This window comes from Siphateles boraxobius, unplaced genomic scaffold (genome assembly GCF_051911475.1).
Source record: "Siphateles boraxobius isolate OS27281-9 unplaced genomic scaffold, OSU_SipBor_1 33, whole genome shotgun sequence".
Classification (NCBI taxonomy): Eukaryota; Metazoa; Chordata; class Actinopteri; order Cypriniformes; family Leuciscidae; genus Siphateles; species Siphateles boraxobius.
In genome coordinates, this window is record NW_027508953.1 from 1,634,430 (window position 1) to 1,654,355 (window position 19,926).

At 37.1% G+C, this 19,926-nt stretch overlaps 1 protein-coding gene across 6 annotated transcripts; it reads right to left on the bottom strand.

The window, feature by feature from the left end:
- Positions 1–60: 60 nt before the first annotated feature.
- Positions 61–19,587, bottom strand: LOC143701533 (uncharacterized). Of its 6 annotated transcripts, none has more exons than XM_077194888.1 (41): positions 19,508–19,587; positions 18,761–18,828; positions 18,590–18,658; positions 18,123–18,155; positions 16,914–16,955; positions 16,546–16,587; positions 16,320–16,358; positions 15,725–15,763; positions 15,525–15,575; positions 15,387–15,437; positions 14,769–14,822; positions 14,625–14,663; positions 14,035–14,181; positions 13,372–13,404; positions 13,227–13,265; positions 13,096–13,119; positions 12,953–13,000; positions 12,818–12,862; positions 12,647–12,691; positions 12,467–12,511; positions 12,334–12,381; positions 12,223–12,258; positions 11,808–11,867; positions 10,481–10,543; positions 10,307–10,354; positions 9,901–9,960; positions 9,493–9,534; positions 9,281–9,325; positions 9,165–9,194; positions 9,014–9,061; positions 6,181–6,216; positions 6,040–6,093; positions 5,257–5,301; positions 5,126–5,176; positions 5,010–5,054; positions 4,889–4,921; positions 4,194–4,238; positions 3,845–3,898; positions 2,865–2,900; positions 2,629–2,673; positions 61–550 (listed from the first exon to the last, which is right to left on the bottom strand). In XM_077194888.1, the coding sequence occupies exons 1-41, from the start codon at positions 19,516–19,518 to the stop codon at positions 522–524; spliced, it is 1,917 nt and encodes a 638-aa protein (XP_077051003.1). In that variant the 5' UTR covers positions 19,519–19,587; the 3' UTR covers positions 61–521. The 6 variants fall into 6 exon arrangements, with proteins under 6 accessions (XP_077051003.1, XP_077051000.1, XP_077050999.1 ...); XM_077194885.1 differs by having other exon boundaries at positions 61–556; XM_077194884.1 differs by having other exon boundaries at positions 61–556; positions 4,889–4,924.
- Positions 19,588–19,926: the final 339 nt, after the last annotated feature.

The following is a 19,926-nucleotide window of genomic DNA, read 5'->3' on the forward strand; positions in this document are numbered from 1 at the left end:
GGCATGTTAGTCAACTTCATAAAGTTGTGCGTTTCTTAGGTAAAATGACAAATATTTGAATTTGATGTTCAAAATAGATGTTCAATTTAATGTAAAGATTATCTTCAAATGACATACATTCAGCAATATACAATTTGTGACATTTGTAAAGAATATTGCTCAAACATCTAGGCAAGAAAATACATCAGCGACATTATAGGGGGGAAACACTTTCATTAAATTTACACAGCGCATTTAATCTGAAAATACGTTCTAAATCGTGACTTCTCGTTCAAAGTTTGTTTTTTGTTTCTGCACACCAATGAATAAAATACTTACAGGGCACTTTTATAAACAGCACAATAAAAATTTAAGTTACAGTATCCTCTGAATGTTTAAATAGTCAAAAATAGAACAAACGGACACACACACAAAGGAGAGCTAAAGTCTAGCGGGCGGGTTCACGGTTCCTCTGCCAGGCGTACGGGTCCGTACACTGAAATCTGTAGCGCAGAAACCTCACTCGCGGCTTCATGTGGAAGTCAGCAGGTATCTTCCAGTTCCACATTTTCTGCACCTTTCAGAAAGCGCAGAGATCAGTTCAGAGGTCAGAGGTCAAGCTAGCAGGACAGTCATTTACTGGCTGAAAATTGTGCAGGTTTTGATTTAAAGGGATAATTCACCCAAAAATGAAAATTCTGCCAATAATTACTCACCGTAATGTTGTTAGAAACCCGTAAGACTTTCGTTCATCTACAGAACACAAATGAAGATATTTGTGATTAAATCTGAGAGCTGGATCCCTCCTCCATAGGCGTCTAAGGGATTGAAACTTGCCGGCCCCGAAAAGTTATTAAAGACATCGTTAAAATAGTCCAAGTGACTACAGTGGCTCAATCTTAAGTTTATCAAGCGACGAGAATACTTTTTGTGCGCAAAAACAAACAAAAATAACGACTTTATTTCAACTATTCATTTCCTTCTCTGTGGGCCTCGAGTCAGTTAGCGTAGTGTAATTGTGTAGAGCTACGTCACACGTAGGCTCAGCGTTGGCCGACGCTGGTCTTGTGAGTAATGCGAGTAATGTGGTAAAAACATGCTGGTGTAATGCTGGTAATGTGAGTAAAAACAACACAGAAGCGCTGCGCTGTTACACTAGTGAACTGACTCGAGCCCACAGAGAAGGAAATTAATAGTTGAAATAAAGTCGTTATTTTTGTTTGTTTTTGCGCACAAAAAGTATTCTCGTCGCTTGATAAACTTAAGATTGAGCCACTGTAGTCACTTGGACTATTTTAACGATTTCTTTAATAACTTTTCAGGGAACAAGTTTCAATCACTGAAGAAGCCTATGGAGGAGTGATCCAGCTCTCAGATTTAATCAAAAATATCTTAATTTGTGTTCTGAAGATGAACGAAGGTCTTACGGGGTTGGAACAACATGAGGGAGAGTAAATACTGACAGAATTTACATTTTTGGGTGAACTATCCCTTTAATTACTCACCCTCATGTTGTTACAAACCCGTAAAACTTTCGTTACTCTCTTCGGAAAGAAATATTAAATAATATTTAAATGTAAATAAAAGTCTAATTTCAATCTGTTCATCATATAGTGATCGTGTCTCTTCAGAAAGTTTGGACTTAACCGCTCAATTCATATGGATTAGTTTTACGATATCTTTATGAACTTTTTGAAGTGTCAAACTGGTAGTTGCGTCGCTGTCAATGGAGGGACAGAAATCTCTCAGATTTCTTTTAAATATATTCAATTGTGTTTTAAAGATGACATTTTTTACGGGTTTAGAACGACATAAGGATGAGTATTTAATGACAGAATTTTCATTTTTGGATGAACTATCCTTTTAAGCTTTTGGTGTGGTGTCCAAACTCATTGAGCATCTTTCATGAAACACGAGGACAACGATATCAGTGCAAATCCTCTGTAAACCTATTCTTGCATAAATTATTTGCACCGGAATTGCACAGAGAGCGGTTTGCTCTAGTGGTGTGTATATTATGTGCTTTCTGTCCCATATACACCAGCGTTCAAAAGACTGGAGTTGGTAAGATTTTTTAATGTTTTTAAAAGAAGTATTTTATGCTCACCAAGGCTGCATTTATGTGATCAAAAATGGAGTAAAAACAGCAATATTGTGAAGTATTGCAACTGTTTTCTATTTGAATATATATTAAAATGTAATGTATTCCTATAATGAAAGCTGAATTTTCAGCATCATTACTCCAGTCTTCAGTGTCACATGATCCTTCAGAAATCATTCCAATATGATGATTTGATGTTTGAAAAACATTTCTGAGTATTATCAATGTTGAAAACAGTTGCGTGGCTTCATATTTGTGGAAACAGACATTTCTTTTAGAAATCTTTTAAAAATACATTTACTGTTACTTTTGATCAATTTTGATCATCCTTGCTAAATAAAAACATTTTCCTGATCCCAAACTTTTGAACAGTAGTGTACCTTAAAACAATTCCCTATCAACAAACATCTGTATCAATTATAATGAAGGTTCAAACATAATATTTCGGAGATGATTCGGACCGTTTGTTTTTTTATGCTTCTGCTGAATATGTGAAGTTCATGGATGTGTCAGCATGAAACGGTGTGTGTGGAGAGTTTCAGACCCACCTTCAGGACCCTGACCAGATGTGTGGTACTGTTCACCTGCTGATACTGGACAGAACAAGCAAAACAGAGAAAAGAGAAGAGCTGTTGAGCATCTGTTCATCATCACAGTCTCCATCAGACATCAATTTATTCACAAGGTTTTGGACGATAGTTTTCCATGACAGTTTTGGCATGGCTGTGGAGGTGAAAGCAAGATACGGATCATCAGAATGAATCATAATTCATGTGAAGCTTACCAGCTGGCTGTGTCTGTTCCGTAGCACCAGGTTGGCCTGTTAGAGGAGAACAAACCATGTGACATATGGAGATGCTCAGATCAAAACAACTGATTTGATGAATTCACCCTGTTAACATGCAGTTTAGCCGGTTTAGAGATGTAGTGTGATTTACAAACACATTTGACATGAAGAATCTATTTTTTGTGTGGCTAGATATTTTATCGCAGTTGAGTTATTGATCCAAGCAAACAATAAATATTAAAATAAACTTATTTTATACAAAATATATATATGATTTAATCATTTATAATTTATTGTATAAATATGTTTATGGTATATACTATGTTTACCATGGTATATTTTAGTATATTTGCATAAGGGGAGCTTACCTGGATAGTCAGTATATATATACACTGTATATATATATATATATATATATATATATATATATATATATATATATATATATATATATATATATATATATATATCAACAATTCAGTAAAAACAGAAATATTGTGAAATATTACATTTTAAAATAATTTTCTCTATTTAACTATATTTCAAAATGTAGTTTATTCCTGTGATCAAAGCTGAATTTTCTTCAGTGTCACATGATCCTTCAGAAATCATTCTAATATGATTTGCCGCTTGATTATTATTGGTGTTATCATTCTTGAAAACATTTTTTGCTGGTTAATAATTGTGTGGATTTTTTTTTCAGGATTTGTTTTTTTATGAATAGAAAGTTCAAAAGAACAGCATTCATTTGAAATACAAATCCTTTGTAACATTATACAATTTAATGCACTGATTTAATGCACCCTAGTTGATTAAAAATATGAATGTTATGAATGTGTATAATATGCAATTTGCAGATATGTTATAAACTTAATTGGACTCCCAAGAGTCCCTTGAGGTTCAGCTGTAGTTAAAAAATGAAAAATTGCAAATATATTTTTTCCTTGTAGTTTGTGTTGTAGTTGTGTGTCACTCACCTGTGCCCATGGCGTCTGTCTGTGAGGAAACCCCTGTGAATGGATCCCCTGTGACTGGAGTTGAGTTTAAGAAAGGTTTGGTTCATTTTGATTTTTTAATAATGTTTTAAATCAATTTCTGCTTTGTAAGCGAACCCTTGCAAAAACTGACCATGGTAATCATAGTTTCCACAAAAATACCATTGTTATTGCACTGCAAAATCATACGGAATTCCCTTCAAACTGGCCTTCGGTGTCTTTCTGTCACTCTCTGCAGAAACTATGTTTACCATGGTATATTTTTTATAAGGGCAGCTTACCTGGATAGTCAGTCCACCTGATGAGACAGATGTTTTCAAACGTAATTTACCTGGTAAGTCTGTCTGAACCATGCTACTATGTGTCTCTGAGGCATCTGAAAGTTTGACAAGAACATTGATATGCCAGAGAAATCATACAGAGTTAATCCAATTACATATACACTATTTAACATGCCTGCTGTATGTAAGTGCCTTAAACGATTTTAATGTACAACGTGAGGACACAGAAACACCTGATGCGGAGTGCATTCAAATCGTTTAAGTCACAGTTAGCTGTGGATAATCCCGCTTATACCATGGTCATTTACCAGCATTGACAAGTTAAAACTGTTATTGATTGTTTGCAGGGCAATATTTGACCGGAAGTACGGTTATTTTCATCAGATCTCGCATTCTGCCCGCTTTGAATCAGACACAGCCATAAAAATAGCTAGTGCAGAAAGATTAAATGTATTTGAAAGAATTAGAGCATTATCTGAATTAAAAATCCAGAGAGAAAGATAGAGAGATATGTGTGTGTGAATTACCTGCGTCTGTGCAGTGTCTCTCTCAACTTAAAATGAAACTGAATGTTTAATTACTTCAAAAACAGCGAAGTTGCCCCCTTGTTGTGTGTGTGTGTGTGTGTGTGTGTGTGTGTGTGTGTGTGTGTGCGTGTGTGCGTGCGTGCGTGCGTGCGTGCGTGCGTGCGTGCGTGCGTGCGTGCGTGCGTGCGTGTGTGTGTGTTAAACTAAAGGTAACTCACCTGTGAATCCAGTCCCAGTTGCATGAACAGAATCTGCTTTTCAGAAACACACACTACACATGAAACCCTGCCCTGATAGACTGACATGTGTCTGGATGAGCAGAGGAAACTGGATGGTTACCTGTGTAATTCGGCATGCCGTCAGTCACAGCTAGGTGTCCCTGCCCTGAATAACAGGAAAAAGCATGTTGGAAAAATTTACTACTCAAAGTACTCGTTTGCATGTTGTTTACTCACCCGTCACATCTGTTTGAGCCTGTCCTTCAGTCATCGGATCTCCCGCCACACCTGATCACAGCGACAGCTCCGTTATTACACACCGATGCTGCTTTACAATCACTCACGGTGGATTTATTCAAAGATAATACCTGCCATATCTGTCTGCGCACTTCCACCGGTAACACCCTCACGTCCTTTGAGAAGGCAAGACAAAGTTTATTTATATAGCATATTTCATACACAATGAAAATTTAAAGTGCTTTACATAAAAATACTTTAAAAAGAATCGTACAACAGTCTGTGGAAGCCCCTTTCTGCAGCATAAGTATGCTTATTATTATGACTTAGTCAAATAAGATTAAAGTCGAAATTATTAATTAAAAAGTTGAAATTCTGACTTAAAAAGTTGTCATTATTATTAGTCATAACCTCTTAAATCATAATTTCAACTTAGTCATAATTTACTTAGTATGTCATAAATTTGGCTTCTTATCTCATAATATTGACATATTCTCATATTATCGACTTTCTCACAATCATATCTTAGTATTTCATCATTTTGATCTAGTAGGCTGTCAAAATTATAACTTAGTATGTCATAATTTTTTACTTTTTTATCTCATAATTTGTGACTTAGAATGTCATAATTTTTACTTTTTGATGTAATAATTATGATTTAGTATGTCATCATTTCGATTTGTCATAATTTTGACTTAATAATAACTGTCATAAATAATTTTGTCTTTTATCTTAATTTCGACTTTTTATCTCATAACCTAGTAGGTCTATGTCATATTTTTGACAATAAATGTCAAATTTTACTTTTTATGTCATAATTTAAAATTTTAATTTCATAATCACTGTATGACATAATTTTGACTTTTTTTTATGATACATTAAACATATTAATAAGGATGTTATTGTTTTCTTACCAGTCGTGTCAGCATAAGGGCTCAGCGTGTGATCAACTAGATCAAGTGCGCCAACTGAAAATTAGAAAAATATTATTTCTAAAAGTCCTAACTAGATTCATATTTGCCCAAAGTGCTACAGATTTCTGTGATGTTACTGACCTGCATCTGGATGTGAGCTGACGGCATGCTGGTCTCCTGTACAAACAAGTAAGTTATTATTACATTAGCTCTGCTCCAAAACCTAGAGAGCTGCATTGCTGTCTAGATCAACCGCTGCTGACTAGAATAAAATATCTTTCGTAAGACTCTCACAATTCACCTTACGAGTTTGGTGTTAGCATGATGCTAAACTAATGACGCAAACCTAATGAGATTAAACTAATTTATAAATACTATCCAGTATTCATTGAAATTATACATATAACGTTACATATATATATATATATAGTTATAAAACAAAATTGCTGCCTTCTTTTTGGAACAACTCACTCGGTTTTGGCACAATTAATTTAAGGGAAGACACCACAGGTTATTAGGGAGAACATTTGTATCACCATACGTCCCCAGTAATCACAGTTAAAGGAGCACGCCGACTTTTTGGGACTTTAGGTTATTCACCGTATCACCCAGAGTTAGATAAGTCCACACATACCTTTTTCATCTCCGTGCGTGCTGTAACTGTTTGACGCACCCACTGCTAGCCTAGCTTAGCACAAAGACTGGATGTAAATGGATACAGCTAGCATGCTAATCCCAATAAATGACAAAATAACGCAAACATTTTCCTATTTACATGTTGTGATTTGTATAGTCACAGAGTGTACAAATAACAACGTCATATGAGACACAGACATCTTTTAACCGTATAAATACTGGGAACTATATTCTCAGAAGGCGAAGCACTGCTACTTGGGCGGAGTGATAACCGCACCACCTGAGACGCACCGTGGTGAGGAGCAGAGAGTTCGTTCAGATTTGGAGTAATAGAGTGAGCAATAACTAGATAGTAAAAGCATAGTTTACAATCATGGGTGTTCGCTGTATTGTAAAGAGCTGCGACAATAAACAGGAGAGACCAGGTAATACCATGATGTTTCATAGAATTCCAACCAAAAACGAATCAATGGCTAACTTACTTGCTCTGGATATTGATCCAAACACACCTGAAGAGATCATCAAGGACCATCGTGTTTGCTCAGTACATTTCACTGAGGACGACTATTTTGAAAAAATGGAATTTGCCACATGGACCATGAAACGTGTGCTGAAGGATACAGCCATCCCATCGATAGCACAGACGGGACAAAGTAGATCACCTGCGGCTGCGCTAAGTGTTCCGTTATGTTTTTAGATGACTTGTCTATCAGCTACCAAAGTTTGTAATTCCTGGTCTGTGTATTGTGGCTCAACGGTATGGTTCTGGATCTTGGTTTGATACCAAGTAAAAATCATCTGACACTTCCTCAAAATCAGCCATGATCACCATTCACCGCTACTAGCTAATTAAGCCTGTTTTATGCTTCTGCGTCGAATCGACGGCGTACCTCCGCAGACCCCTCTGCGTCGTCGCGAACCCCTACGCCGTAGTTCGACGTGCACCTCCAAAAAAATTGTAACTACGCGGCGTGGCGACGCAGACCACAAGGGCTGTGATTGGTCAGATGCACCGCGATGCAACTCAACCTGACGCAGAACCATAAAACGGCCACGACGCCGTAGGAGTGACGGCGTAGCTACGCCGTGGAGTTGACGCAGAATCATAATGAGGCCTTTAGTCACGTTGGTTTTGTTGACGGAAGAAACAACGGCGCGTCTCAGGTGCTGCGGTTATCACTCCGCCCAAGTAGCAGTGCTTTGCCTTTTGAGAATATAGTTCCCAGTATTTATACGGTTAAAATATGTCTGTCTCTCATATGACCTTGTAATTTGTACACTCTGTGACTATCACAACTGTAAATAGGAAAATGTTTGCATTATTTAGTCACTTATTGGGATTAGATTGCTAGCTGTAGCCATTTACATCCAGTCTTTGTGCTAAGCTAGGCTAGCAGTGGGTGCGTCAAACAGAGTTACAGCACGCACGGAGATGAAAAAGGTATGTATGGACTTATCTAACTCTGGGGGATACGGTGAATAACCTAAAGTCCCCAAAAGTCAGCGTGTTCCTTTAAGACAATTAAGACAACGGTTTTGTTTTCTGAAATGTTGTTTAAAATATGCAAATGAGGCTTTATCTAATTAAGTGTGCACTAATTTCCATCCATTAACAGAAATATGAACATTGGATAATGGCAATTTTTTAATTCTTGTGTCATTTTGTTGACATCAGAGTTCAAGATTTTTACTGAGAATCTCTCTTTTTATCCCTTCATAAATCAGGTAATACTGTCAACAGCCATAAAAAAATTACCATAATAGGAATAAAATGTTAATAATTAAAAAAGAAGACATGTCATAAAAGGAAAATCTCAAAATTGACCAGTGCATGAAAAAACAATGGTTTTGCCTGTAGGGTCTTGACTTCATTTGTTCATTAACATTTGTGTATGGATGAAATAGTTTGTTACAAAATTTGTTTAGATTAAATATTGGCTATATTAAAGTGTTGTAGCATAGTTTTGCACTCAACATATAAAAAAGAATGTCCTTTTTTAAATAGCTATAATATGCTTAAGTTACATCAAATGATCCATGATTGTTACATTTTAAATGTGTATATTAACTAATTTAGTCAACTTTAATATTTAACTAGCATATAGATAGTGTTAGTGTTAGGCATACAGACAAAAGCCACAAATCTTTGATTGGGATTTCCTGGCGGCTTTAAACCTGCCGTGAGAAATATTTTCCGTGTTGAGCACAAGCATTTGGTAAACCCGCGCAACCCCACTGGTTATAGACCGACTAGCCAAGAGAAGACGCATAAAAATTGAATTATGGCTAACAAATCAATAGAGTTTGAGTGATGTCATGGAGCCGGCTGATATAGTACCAGCTGTGTGATGCATCTCCGTCGCAGCGTCATGAAGGCCTGTTCCGCCTGTTGGGAAACATTCACATTGATTCCAGGATATTACTCTGTCAATAACATGATGTTTTGATTGTGTGTTGATTATTTGTGTGTTTTATTGCTAGACACATACTGATGTCGAGATGAACGGCTGGAGGGTCACCTGTGAACGAATCCAGACACACTCTGCAGTTCTCTCTCTTTTAGATGTTTTATATGCTTTTATAGAGATATGAATAGCATACGTACCTTTCTGTATGTCTACCACAGGTTTGTGCCGGCCATTTCCATTTCCTGTAATGCAGTAATGAATGATGTGTCAAAATTATACTGTATGATCACATTCCTGCTAGAAAAACCAGGTTGTTAATGTCAACCATCTAAACCAGCTGGAAACCATGCAAAAGTAGCATTAATTTTCCAGAAAGTAAAGGTGAGTTGACATGTTGACACGAGCTTACCGTTGGTATCGGGTGAATCTGCAGCATTATGATCTGCCCCTTCTGAGGAGAACAAGACGACACATGAATATCATGTCTCATATCTGCTAATGTTTTCTTTTTATATTGAAAATACAATTTACAATAAGGTTCCTTTTTATTAACATTAGTTACCTACTTCATTTAATATTAATAAGATTAATAAATGTTGTATAAGTATTGTTCATTGCTAGTTTAAATTCATTTCAACATTTGCTAATACATTTTTAAAATCAAAGTTGTATCTGTTAACATTAGTTATTGCACTACTAACATGAACTATTGCATTTTGTTAACTAACATTGACGAAGTTGAATAAATGCTGTAATATTTTGCTTATAGTTGGTTTAAGTTATGTTAGTTATGCATAAAGACCTTATTGTATCGTACCTGAATAGTCTATGAAGGAATGACCCGGATGTGACATTGTGTCAAACACTACTGATGAATCTGTAAAAATCAGACTGATTTTAGATTCGACACACGTTGGCCTGGATTCACAGACAGGGCTTAGAGTCATCCAGGATTAGGCCTTAGTTTAATCAGGAGATTTAAGTCGCTTTTATAAATGTGCCTTAGAAAAAAACATTACTGGTGTGCATCTTGAGACAAAACAATAGCACTGACATATTTGAAGATAAATCAGTGCAAGTTGCTTTCAGTTAAAACAGCTCAAACATGCATTTTAGTCTGAGACTAGACTTAAACCTCGTCTGTGAAACCGGGGGTTTCTGTTTTAGTGTTTCAAGTTGCTCTTCACCGAACCATGCAGGAGTGTTGTTCAACATCAGATTACCTGTTGTGTCGGGCGGTGATTTTGATTGGGCTCCATTATCAGACGTGCCTGAAGACACAAGTGATTATTTAACCACATATTGACCTGCACTGGGGCCCGGATACCCCAGCTACGGCCCTGTCTGTTAACATACTGTGTATCTAATGCTAGTTAACAGACAAATACTTGACTTACTGATTGAGTGGGTATAATCACCGTTCCCACTGTCAGCCGATACATAATCTGGCCCCGCAGAGTCTGATATACACAACAGGAGACGGTTAGCTAGGTCAATTATTGGTTTACTAGACATGTTGACGTGACTATTTAAAGATGATTTTGCTTTTATTCACACTATTTGGTTTAATGATTTATAGCATTTTCTATAAAGTCAGAGCACACAGCTGCCTGTCTATATATTTGTTTGTCTGTCATCTATCTAATCTTCTAAGTGCCTATTATTAAAGTGATAGTTCACCCAAAAATGAAAATTCGGTCAGTAATTACTCTCTCTCATGTTGTTCCAGCCCTGCAAGACCTTCGTTCAACAAAAATGAAGATATTTTTGGATTAAATCTGAGAGCTGGATCACTCCTCCATAGGCTTCTAAGGGATTGAAACTTGCCGGCCCCGAAAAGTTATTAAAGAACTCGTTAAAATAGTCCAAGTGACTACAGTGGCTCAATCTTAAGTTTATCAAGCGACGAGAATACTTTTTGTGCGCAAAAAATAACAAAAATAACGACTTTATTTCAACTATTCATTTCCTTCTCTGTGGGCCTCGAGTGAGTTCACTAGTGTAACAGCGTAAGTGTTTCTGCGTCACACGTAGACTCACTATTGGCCGACGCTGGTCATGTGTGTGATGCGTGTTACGTACAACACAGAAGCGCTGCGCTGTTACACTAGTGAACTGACTCGAGGCCCACAGAGAAGGAAATGAATAGTTGAAATAAAGTCGTTATTTTTGTTTGTTTTTGCGCACAAAAAGTATTCTCGTCGCTTGATAAACTTAAGATTGAGCCACTGTAGTCACTTGGACTATTTTAACGATGTCTTTAATAACAACATGAGGGCGAGTAAATACTGACAGAATTTACATTTTTGGGTGAACTATCCCTTTAATCCTACCTATCTTATCTGTCTAACCTATCTATCCTTTTTTATCTATCTATCTATCTATCTATCTATCTATCTATCTATCTATCTATCTATCTATCTATCTATCTATCTATCTATCTATCTATCTATCTATCATCTACTCTCCTAGACTCATTCAGTAAGTTGAGTTATGATTTCAGTGATCAGTCTGTGTAATCCATACTGATGCATGAAACCCCAGTGACCTCTCGTGACACTAAAAACGTCTCTGAAAGTTGTCATTACACCCCTTTGGAGCCCGTGTCAAGACTGTAAGCCTGACAGAGTTTATTAGACGTGTGCTGGGATAATCTCATGGCTACTGGGGTAAAAGAATTTACAGGACCTAAAGGAGGCCAGAGCGGCAGCCAGCAGCCATTACCTGGAGGAGCGTCTAGAACCGGGCCGCCACTGGACGGGTGCCCTGGACTCAGGCCAGCGGCTGGAACGGAGAACGAGTGAGAGAGAAAAGACAGCTTTGATTCACACCAGTCATCTTTCAGTAAATTATTAGGTAGAGAACAGAAACTGGCTGGTTTATTCTGTCAACACAGCCCATAATTAGTACAGCGTGACAGCTGGACGGATTGGAGGAAGACTCTCAGCGCCGTATGTGAGCCGTTTCACAGCATGGGCATAAATGTAAATCATGTAAATTTAACTAGCGCGGGACGTCCTGTTTATTACGAGGCCGATGAGATCAGCAGAAAGCAATTCTGGTGTCCGCAGCCCAAAAGCCATAAACATCAAGCCTCTCTGGTTAAGTGAAAAATGGACAACGTGAAGTGGACGCTTACCTGCCGAATCCACCTGAAATGCGAGTCCCATGTGATCTGTTGAGACAGCGTCAGTTACTAGGCATGTGGGAGGAACGTCTGGAGGAGTGTCTAAGAGGTCTAAAAGCGTACCTAGACCGTCTGTTTGGGTGTCTGGACCAAAGCTCTCTCCTATTCCACCTGTAGAGGGAGACACTCTGAGTCCAAACTGAGAAACAACACTCAATATTCCCTCCACTATTAATGAGAATGAAGGAATGCTCACCCATTAAGCCAACAAGGATGTCATGGCTTGATTGGTCTATTATGCCTGCAATGAAAATATATATATTCAGTATGTTCTGATGCTCGCATTATTGACTGACTGATAGATTCAACTCGGTAACTAAATTTTGACTAAATAAAATTTGTTTTTGTAGGCCTGAAGAGTTGAACTGATGTTTACCTGTTATTTCCAGATGGGGGCTTGTGCCCAATGAATCAAAACCACCTGAGATGTACGCAAAACAAAAGAAGCACATGTGAGAATTGAAGTCTCAATTGAAAACAGTGTGTAATCTGTATCTTGAGAATGAATGGTTCTTCCATGTTCAGGTTTTAAATCATGTTTTTATACCTGTTCCTTGTATCTGAGATGTGCCTGGCATGAAATGATCCAAACCTGCATCAAAAACAGCAAAGATATTGTTATTTTTATTATCTGTTTCATGTTGTTTGAAATGTCAGTCCATAAAAAACATGGTTTCCTCACCTGTGAATCCTGTTTCTCCTCCATTCAGGAGATGTTTGTGCCCGTTACCTGTGAGAGGAACCCGATTAACGTGACTGAATCGCTCGTTCTGATTAATATGGTGCTCAATATTGTTTATTATTATAACACAAAATAATACTCACCGTTAGATTCTATCTCTGGGATTTCTGAATTTACAAGACAAAAAGGATACAGTATATCATCAGTTATCATTTACCAAAAAACATTGGTTTTCCTCAGGTAAACGGTGTATGTAAACTGTGACGTTTTTCACCTGGAGACTCGATTTGAGATCCATCATGAGCTGTTTCCCCTGATGCAAGAAGACAAGATCTGTTCTCGTATAAGTGTGTACAGCATTTAAGAAGTAAGAAATGACCTCCATGATATACAATAGAGAGATCCTGTTATACACTTACCATTTTCATATTGTGGAGCGAATCCCTCTGACCCTGAACACATGCAAAGAGCATTATTATAACTTTTGCTTATGTCATTTTAAAGAGGCCAAATTTTTGGGGTCAACTAGAATAGGTTTTCATGCTTGAATGTTCAAAAACACATTATTTGTGTAATTTATTGCAGCCCCTCTCTTCCCAGTCTGTCAGTAACACTCTGTTTAGTTCCTGTCTCTATGAACTTATGAAGTTCCTCCTATTGAAAAGCACAATGTGCTCTGATTGGTCGGCTGAATCGGTGTGTTGTGATTGGTCAAACGCTTTGAGCGTGTTTGGTAAATGCCCTGCCCCTTACCATAACTGTGAGTTTTAACACACTACTAGCTAACTCAATCAGGCCCACACCTTTATTTTGCGTATGTCATGGGCGGGAATTATTTAAATGAGGAATATTGTGACGTGTTCGTTCCCGGAAGAAAACTTAAGACTAAAATGGAGGTGTTTCAGGGAGTTTATAAACAGTGACACTGATATAGAGAATAACTCCCGCTGGAGGGACTTTGTGCTTTGTAACAGCAACATTACACACTAAAGAAGGTTGAAAATGTAAAAAAGCATAATATGTGCTCTTTCATGAGGAGGTCACCATGTAAGTCTTAGATTTGATCGTTTTGATCTAAATACCTGCAGGCTGTGAATGGACCTCGGAGGAAACGACAGCCACCCCACCTGACGTCTGCCCTGCTGACGGTCGACCAAACGTGTGGCTGGATGACATTGTTGACCCATGACCTGCTGCTATGTGGCCTGATGACCCTTGACCTGATGGCACTGTGAGATTGACAAAGATATCACATTATGCGGTGCGTAAAAAGATGAACCCCCACTTTTTCATGCACTAGAATATTCATTAAAGGTTAATTTATGCATTATAATGCATTATACAAATGTAAAAAAAGTGAAAATGGATTATAATATCCGCAGATTCCTTGTTACATCTGAAATTGGTTGATTCTCATGTGTTTTAATGAATTTCACTTTGTGGTTACAATTCATGAGATCACACGGATCACACAATGTGCATTACAAGGCATAATTAATGCATTAAAAATGCTTAAATCATGCATTATATATAAAGGCTTCAAGTAAAGTTTTAGAGAATATTCCAATGTTATTTGGCCTTTGGATAATTATGATTTGGTGTGCATAATATAAACAAATGATCAAGTACAATATAAAACCTGATTGCCAATACAAACAGATCGATCTCTTACCAACAGAAATGGACACTGAATGGACTCCCCCGTCTGTGCCTAAAACGCATTCAATTTATTAGGCTTCTCTACAGCTCTAAGTTTCTAAATTCTTTGAAATAACCTATTTTTAACAGTTATTTAAAGGTTTCTGAATATAATTACCAGGGACTTTTGATCCTGAACCTCCATTAGCACCCGTTCCTCCAGGTCCTACACCTGAGAACAGTTTCCCATGTTATACACTTCTGTTCAAAAGCTTGAGGTTGGTACGATTTTTATTTTTTGAAAGAAATGAATACTTTTATTTAGAAAGGATGACAAAAGTGACGGTAAAGGCATTGATAATGTTACAAAAGAGTTCAAATAAATGGTGTTCTTTTGAACTTTCTAAAATTCTTTCTGAAAATTCAGCTTTGATCGCAGGATTTAATTAAATTTTACTATATATTCACATAGAAAACAATTATTCTAAATTGCATTAATGTATTTCACAATATTACTGTATTTTACTGTATTTTTATCAAATAAATGGAGCTTTAATGAGCATAAAAGTCTTCTTTTAAATACATAAATGTCTTGACCTCAAACTTTTGAGCAGTAGTGTATATTAATTGTGTAATTATATTATATACACTTTTATTATATAAAATGTAATATTTGTATTGAATATAGTGCATAATATGGCATTTATTAAATAATAAAGTATTGTTAGTATTTATGCAATACCATATGAATGTGTAATTTTATTTGTTTTTCAGGCCAAAATGAGTGATCGGGTACCTGAAGGAACTATCTCTGATTTGGACCCCTCTTGTCCATCGTAACTTGCACCTGTAAGTGAAATAAATACGGTGATTAGTAAAACTTGTTAGGGTTAAATACAAAGGAAAGCATGTTTACCGCAGGCGAATACCGTACCATGAGAACTTGATCCAGGTGGACGAGAGTAACCATCTCTACCGTTACTTCCTGTAACCCACACATACGCATTACTGAGAGGACATTCTTTCTACAGTAATGAAACACTGTCGTCCATCTTAAAAAGTCTTCAGTAATGCAATGACAAGTAGTGAAAATGAACAACAAAACATTATTCTTCTGACTGAAATGCTGGTTACCATTTGCTCCATCTGAAGCTGCGGATGTGCTGCTTGATGCTGTAATGACAAAAAACACTATTTTACTTTCTTATTGGACATGAAAGAGAAGATATTAAAGTCAACCTTGCTGTCATTTTTAGCACATTGCATAGCAATGGATAAAAACAAAATAGTTTCTTTATATAAAACAACACGAGGTCATGAGGACTAGAAAGACCACAGTAAATATGGACCATGAATACTCACAATAGTACCACAAAGTTATTTATGAACGAACATTCTTCCAGTAACATTAATACAATGTTTGTTTAAAGTCATCTGGTCTACATTATCTATACATCATTCATGAAACTTCTGATTTTTAAATGTTTAGAGAACATTCAAAAGTAACATTCCCATAATGTTTGCAAAACGCATATGGTTCGCATAACCAAGAAAAAACTTTTTTTAAACAAATCGAATGTTCAGAAATAGCGGTTTCATAATGTAAAGAGCGTAACATGTTTCTATGGCTGGGGTGTTTTCTACACAGCGTCAGTCTGTGTTGCTCTTCTAAAGTAACGTTAGGGCTTGTGTGAAAGTTTTGCCCCCGATAGATCAGGTTCACACTTACAGACTTGGCCAGTTTGAGCGCCACCATTAAGTTTCTGACCTGGGAAACAAGAGCAAAGGTTTTTGTCAAAAGATGTATTGGACTTCAGGAACAGAAAAGCGAGGCCTGAAAAGTGGCCATTGAACTTCCAACAAATTCACCTTTCACCAGAGGCCATGAGAGGCTAATGCACTCCGAACAGGTTTTAAAGAACTTGTTTTTGCGTTATCGAGTAGACTTTCCTTACCATTTGGGGATTCGCCCGAGACGCCGCTGCCAGGAGTCATACCTTGGAGAAAAACAGCCTTTCAGTCTAAACAAGGCCCCGAAACATCAGTCCCACAAACATGCCCTCTCACTGCGCTAGGCCTGTGTTTTCCACGGGCCCGTGCACCTGATGCGGCTGATGGTGTTTTATCTGTCCACATTCATTAATAAATGGAGCAATGCCGTTCAGCCACTGTGGCAAAATCTCCACATACCTGATCCCTAAACCAGATTAAGTACCGATTGGCTTTGCTTACTGAGTAGTGTGCACCCAGTGAACTATTTTCCAATGCTGAGAGGTTCAGTGTTCTCTGCCTCCAGCTCTAAAGAGGATTAGCTTCACCTTACCCAAGCCTTTGGGTGCTGCAGTGGCCTGCTGCGATCCGGCTCCTTTGGGAAAGAGGAACAAGAAACATATTCTTAAGATTCCCAGAGATCATTTCTCACAGGTCAATCAATCAGTTTGGGCCAGGTGGCCGTCTGGAAGAACAAAAACACTCTTTTTACATGCGGGGGTTTGCATCTCGTGTAAACCAGTTATATACATTTTAAGTTGCTTTTATAGGCTTTTATGAACTTTTTAGATATGATTTTAGTTCTTTTCGTTGCGCCTAAAACCTCCAAATCTTTTTATTCACATTTGTAATTTATACTACTGGAATATTTGGGGTCAGTAAGATTTCTATTTCAAATAAATGCTGTTCTTTTGAACTTTGAATTCATCAAAGAAAACGTTTTGCAACTGTTTTCAACATTGATAATAATCAGAAATGTTTCTTGAGCATCAAATCATCATATCAGAATGATTTCTGAAGGATCATGTGAAACTGTAGACTGGAGTTTTTTGTGACACTGGAGACTGGAAAATTACATCTTACAATATATTCAAATAAACAGTTATTTAAGAGTGTAATATTTCACAAAATTACTGTTTTTAGTGTATTTTTGGATTTTTTGTCTCTTTAAAAAAATCTTACAGACCCCGAACTTTTAAACGGTAGTGTATCTTAATTACCTTACAAAACGTACTGTGGTATCTTGGTTGTATCAGATGGTTATACTATCGTATTCCAATGAAATCCAATGGAAAAACTTTGTAAATACGATGTAAATATTACATATTTTGGTAATATTACCATCACTGTACTATGATTTCACTTCAATATATTTTTGTCGTGGTATTAACATGATACCACAAGTTATTCAAAGAATAGCATATCCAAAAAACAACAACATGGTTTTACCATGCTATCATGTGCATAACATATGTCTACTTTGATTTATTCCATGATACTGTATATTTATATCAGTATCATGGTACTTTAAAATCGTAATGATTGACAACTAGTCCAAAAGCACATTATATACAAGAAATAATACCATTGTACTTTTTTGTAAGTGTAATTTTTGATGTAATTATGGCAGAACCCCAAATGTATAATAGCTCAGCCTCATTAAGAAAGACTGACTTTTAAAGCAAATTATGACTCATTATGTGATTATTAAAGATGACTGAGGCTTTGCACAATGGTGGTAAGTTGTGAACTTGTCACCCACCCTTCATATGCTGACCTTTGGAGTCATCATCATCTGTAAAGAAAAGGGAAAATCGATACAGTTTATAACAACCGCTCCTTTGTTTTGCCCTTCTCCTCTTTCTGTCCTGAATCCCTCACAGATCTGCTGACTGTTATCAGAATATAACACGAGTCCACTGACTTTAGGATTCACATTCATCTATTGTCAGTTAAAGGCTCTTTTATTTTCTCCTAGAAACTGTTGCTTTACTGACTTTAATGGTGTTAAAAATTGGGTTTATGAAGCTTAACGTATTTAAAAAACGATTCAAGAAACTATTTATCATGAACGTTATTTATAGAACGTTATTTTGTCCTTTTGCAGGATCATGTCATATCAAATTGCCCACAATATGAGCTTCTTGATGTGGCACGATCAGCTCTCCTCGGGATGCTGAAGAAGTGCATTTTAATTCTTCTACTATCTAAAAGACCATCATCTCCTACCCTCTTCCTCCTCAGACAGTTCTTCTTCACCCTCTTCAGCCTCAAAGTCATTCTCCTCGGGCTCCTTATCTGTGCGGAGAGAGTGGGCGAGTGTGTAAATACATGCGGCCGCTGTATGCTAAACACAAGAGTGTGTCATTAAATGAAGCCCTCTGGGAGAAGAGCTCGTACCTTCAACAGGAGCCGTTGATATGGTGGACGCCAGAAACACAACAGCCACTGAAGCAATTACAAGATTTCTGTGAAAGCAAAACGATAAGAGTCCAGAATGAGCAAACGTGAAGCAAAATGACCCCCCCACAAATAAGTTAGATGCTGTTTAGGGTATATAGCATGCAATTTATCAATGCATATTCTCAAAAACAGAAAGTCTCTTGAGAAATGTATGCTTTTAATATTATTTTAACTTGGAAAGTAAAGTCAGTGCTTGTTTTTTTTTTAATACAAGTACGGCTTAAAAGCAATACTTGGCACTGAGTTTACAACAAGATACATATTCGTATACTAAAGTATTGTAATTAGAAAGCACAGCTGTAATTGGACAGTATATCACTTAATGAGACTCCCAACATCAAAATAACACAGACTAAACTATAACCAGATACAAGTCTTATGCAAATTTCGTTGAAATGCAAAATTATTAAATACAAAATTCTACATAAAGCATGCTTTTGTTGTGCTTGCAACACCAAGGTCATGGGTTTGATTCCAAGGGAACGTGAGAATTGATCCATATACCTTAAATTTAAAGTCACTTTAGATTAAAGCATGAATGTCCTCATACAAGCATCTTAATAAAAAAAATCCACAGCTCCTCTCTGCTATATAGATTAATTAGCTATCAATTGTTCCACTATAACCAATGAAGTCAATTTAAGAGTCAGACCGGGTCTTATAAATCAAACGCCATTGACTTACCGTGACAGCATCTTTAGCACAGGTTTATGTGGGAAACTGTGCAGCAGACATAAAGCAACCAGCAAACGTGCTTTTGACTTCCTTATGCTTGACTGGGCACCAAAATACATTTTATACCCTTCCAGCCCCCCATCTTGTTAAGGGGCAGGACTTGATGTCTAACCCCAACCCCTGCCATTCAAACGACTCGCTCTGAAGAATGAAACCACAGGTGAGTCCTGACACATTTTTTGATTCATAATTCATATTCAGATCAGATCTGCAGTCTTCAAGCATTAAAATGCAGAAATGCTAATGAATATGTACTGTACATTGGCTGTTGATGCCAAAGATTAAGATAAAAAGGTCTTTATTTATGGCATGTCTCATCATCCTTTTGGGCCACCAGTGGGCTCAGTAAGGCGGATCAGCCAGTGGAG